The sequence below is a fragment of the Silene latifolia genome, chromosome 11 (genome assembly GCF_048544455.1).
Source record: "Silene latifolia isolate original U9 population chromosome 11, ASM4854445v1, whole genome shotgun sequence".
Lineage (NCBI taxonomy): Eukaryota > Viridiplantae > Streptophyta > Magnoliopsida > Caryophyllales > Caryophyllaceae > Silene > Silene latifolia.
In genome coordinates, this window is record NC_133536.1 from 155,658,278 (window position 1) to 155,662,775 (window position 4,498).

Genomic DNA, 4,498 nt, shown 5'->3' on the forward strand with positions numbered 1-4,498 from the left:
TTTAAGGGTGGTAGAATGTAACATCCCGTCTTGATGGTTGATCTTGTCCGGTGGATTGTCTTGGTAATTGACGGTGCTAGTGAGCGTTATGGAAGTAAGACAGAGTTGGCAACACTTATGTTGTGGGTATCTGATAGTATTATGGAGTTAGTATTGGGAGACTATGCTATAGTTGAGACGATATCGTGAGCCATGTTGTGGAAGGAAGCGTGGTTGGTAGAGTTAGTGTTAGGTGTCCATGTTTTATAGGTTGGGTTGAAACTTCGGGGACGAAGTTCTTTTTAAGGGGGGAAGATTGTAATACTACGGTTTTCCTAAGCTGGTACTCGGCCTACCGAGTATGGCCTACTCGGTCTAGTAAGGGGTGTCGTGTATCCTGGTTTGACTACTGCCCAGGAACACTCGGCCGAGTATGTGGAATACTCGACCGAGTAGAGGGTACTCAGCCGAGTATACTCTATACTCGACCGAGTATCCGGTCTGACGGATTTAATTCCGCGATTTGGTTTTGGTGATTAGAGATTATTATAAATTATGCTTTTACGGTTTCTAAATCATTCTTTTACCAAAACTAAACGACGCTCACATCTCTCTCTAATCACCCTAATCATTCTCAAGGCTAATTGATCAGTCGCAAGTCTACACCTCCGTCTCTTGTCTCGATTTATTTGGTAAGTCTCTAGTTCGTTGTAATCTACTAATAGGTTGTCTTTTAGGGTTTGGCCCTAATTATTTTTGGGTTAATTTGGGAGTTAAGGGTTTGGTCATCATATGTGTGTTAATTGTTGATTATTATTGTTGTAGGTGACGATGTGATATTTGTTATGCATTTGTATGATTGATTGCAGCGTAACGGTTTGCGAAAAGGTAGGGTTTCCCTACTCAGTTCCTGTTTAATCGATTTGATATTTATTATTTTGTGTACGATTGTTTGACTGCTGATCATCGTTGGAGTGTTGGTGTGGTGATGGTGATGATGTTGTGATGATTGTGGTGGAGTCACTTGCGTGAGTGGCTTCACACCCTAGTTCGCCCTCCGTGGAACCCGTCACGGGAGGGGATGTGCACATTAAGGGACAGGGATATCGCTCGTTGATGAGCTGGAATTAGGTGGGGATTGGCTGCGGTCCCCCACTAGCGGTGATGATTACCTGTTGTGATGGGTAATCTGGCAGGGCTACACACTTCAGTGTGTAGTCGGTTACTGTGTGAGATCGGGAGACCGGAGGAGGAGGATGATCAGCTGGTTGCTTATTGTACCTGTCTTACTTTAATTATTCAGTAACTGACCCCGTTGTTGTTTAATAAAATCTGTGGTAATCCATTCGGGGATGGTGAGCAGATTGTAACAGGTGATGTAGTCGTTTAGATTTGGGGCAGTCATGGGGAGTCACCACGCAAGCTTAGCTTCCACTATCAGTTGTTGCTTTTGATACGGGCAAGCGAGATGGTAACAGCCTTTCTTGCTAGGATAATCCTTGGTAAGGTACCTTGGTATGAGGGGGTGTTACAATTGGTCTAAACTCTAACACACTAGTAGGATTTTGAACTTTAGGAATAAGAGTAAGGGTAGTGGTGTTCACCTTCTTGAGCAATTGACCAGTCAGAAAAAAATATTGAATAGCCTGCATAACATCCCCCCAACCACATTCCAAGAATCCTTGAAGAACTGGCTAGAGAAGCCATCAGGACCAGGAGACTTAGTAGATGGTATAAAGAATAAACATTCTTTAATTTCCTCAGGGGTCACAGGAGCAAGAAGAGCACACTTATGATGTTCAGTGACCAGCTTACCACTCCTCACAGTAGGGATATGCACATGAGTAGTAGGCTGGCAAGTACCCAATAACTCCTGATAATAAGCCAAGAAAGCCTGTTCAATGTCTTGTGGGTCTTTATATAAGGTACCATCCTGCCCTCTGATGCTCATAACTCTGTTATGGATTTGTCTAGATCTAATCTGATTATGAAAAAACCTAGTATTCTCATCCCCATTGCAAATCCAGTCAATTTTAGATTTCTGACAAATGAAACTATGATAAATTTTAGAGAGCTTCCTAAAAGAGTCAGCAGCCTCACATTCAGCAGCTACCAGGATAGGGTCAGTTGGAGTAGCCTGCAGCTAAATCTGAATACTCTCCAACAGAGCCTGAGCAACTCCCACTGCCTTCTCAATGTCTGAAAATTTATTTCTATTCAATTCTCTCAGAGGTTGTTTTAACTGTTTCAATTTAGTGACCAATTGGTACATCAAAGTACCCTGCACAGACCTGCTCCAAACTTGCTGCACCACCCTAGGGAAATCATCATCAAGGCTCCACATGTTATAATATCTAAACTGTCTCTTAGGAGGAAGCCTCACTTGTCTCCTATAGCACACACAAGGATTATGGTCTAAAAGACCCTCAGGTCCACCACTCAGAATTAATGAGAAATCTATCAATTTTTGAAAAAGAGTGAGACAAGGGGTCTTGCTTATTGTTCCAAGTATAAAAAGCTCCTTGACCCTTAATATTAGCCAGTCCACAATACTACACACACTCTCTGAACTCTGCAATATCAGACCACTGAACATCCCTACCATTCCTCTCATTAAAATTCAACACATTATTAAAATCTCCACAGATCCCCCAAGACCCTGAATAAGAATCCTTAATGTACTTCATATGAGCCCAAAGATCTTTCCTCTCACTATCCTCATTAAAACCATAAACCACAGAGAAAAGAAATTCATCACCAGTTGCAAGTTCTACCACTTTTTTAGTTATAACTTGTGCATTCATTAAAAGAGGTGTAACACTGAAAACCTGAGAAGACCAAATTATCCAAACTCTACCCCTATTATAATAGCCACTATTATTAATTCCAGACCAGTGAGTGCCCAGATTATTCAAGACAGTATTAAAATCTTGTATCTTAATCTTAGTTTCCAAAAGACCATAGAGACCAATATTATTATGATGTATAAATTTCCTCACATCCTGTTGTTTATTGATCCCATTTATTCCCCTCATATTCCAACTTCCAATACTATCCATTAACTATTAATCCAGGTGGTTCCTCCAGTCTCCCACTCATTTGAACTACCTTACTAGGACTTAAATCCTCCACATAAGACTTAGTTGGAGATATATCCTTTCTTAGACTCTGATGTTCTTGTCTGGTTACTTGTTGAATGACAAGAGTAGAAGAGAGAATATCAGAAGAATTGTGATATGTTATTCCCCCAAATGGAGGTTCAGCAGGAGCCTGGACCTCAGAGGATGAAGCCACCTGAGTAGCCTTCTGAATTGGCTTCTGAAGAGGCCTCTAAAATTTCTGAATAGGTTTAGAGGGTTGCCTAGAAATAGGTTTAGCTACAGGCACCACTGACTTTTTCTTACACATCTCCCTAGTATGTCCAATCCCTCTACAACTGCCACAGATAGATGGTTTCCATTCATATTCCACTAGAATGCTCACCTCACTACCTTTCTCATCCTTAAAAAACAGCTTATCAGGGAAATCCTGACCAATTTCCACCTCTACTAAGAGTCTAGCAAAGCCTAGTCTGGTCTTTTCCTCAGTTGCAACATCTCTCTTAATACATTTACCCAGGAAATCAGCCAGCTTCTCAAGAGTGGACTTGCTCCAAAATTTAAGAGGCAACCCACATAATCAGACCCAGATAGGAACATGCTTGACACGTTTTTTCAGCAAGCTACAAGTGTCAGTCCAGGGTTTAACAATTAAAGGTTTATCGTCAAACATTGAAAACCCTTGTTGTAATACCAGACTTTGACACTCTTTAGTAGGAAATCTCACCAAAACACACTATTAGGGAGAAACGAGATTTTATCAAATTTATACACCCCCCATAATTTGTGAACAAAGCCTGATAGCAGCTCCCATGGAGGATTACTACCAAGGACATAACAAACAACAGCTGTGTCCCAGTATTCAATCTCAAACATAACATCATCACTAGTAAGTTGCAATAATGCTCTAGATGAATCAACAATAGGACTAGTAAGTCTAGGAGAAGCATCACACTTACCCTTCACAAGTGTCCATTCCTCAGCCGCTTCATCATTATCCAGCTCTGGGTGAGAATGAGGAGGATCATCGACGATATCACCCATAGCCATCACCAGTATGCCAACAATTTCACTTAATTCCTTGGTTTTCTGAGATTCAGACGATTGAGGAACACCAATGCTTTCAGGTTATTGAGGATCAGCGACAGTACTATGAGACGATTCAGGGCGATCTATATCCAAATTGAGATCAGAAAATCGTGAGAAAGAAAGTCTTAATTTTGCTTTAGATCGTGATTTAGGTTTTGATTGAGATTTTTTTTGTGATTTTGCTTGCCATTTTGCAAGTTAAAATCCCATAAACCCTAGAGAGAAGTCATAGGAAAACATGTTTTTGGATTTTTTCCTCTATGGTTTTTATGATAAAAAAAATTCATTGGTTTTCTATGAAATAAGAAATTGTGGATCAAAATCCCCTATAA

General features: G+C 40.6%; 1 protein-coding gene across 1 annotated transcript; it reads right to left on the reverse strand.

The window, feature by feature from the left end:
- Window positions 1–1,603: 1,603 nt before the first annotated feature.
- Window positions 1,604–3,014, reverse strand: LOC141614190 (uncharacterized). Its single transcript, XM_074432947.1, has 3 exons — window positions 2,542–3,014; window positions 2,145–2,369; window positions 1,604–2,057 (listed from the first exon to the last, which is right to left on the reverse strand). The coding sequence occupies exons 1-3, from the start codon at window positions 3,012–3,014 to the stop codon at window positions 1,604–1,606; spliced, it is 1,152 nt and encodes a 383-aa protein (XP_074289048.1).
- Between the last annotated feature and the right edge of the window lie 1,484 nt (window positions 3,015–4,498).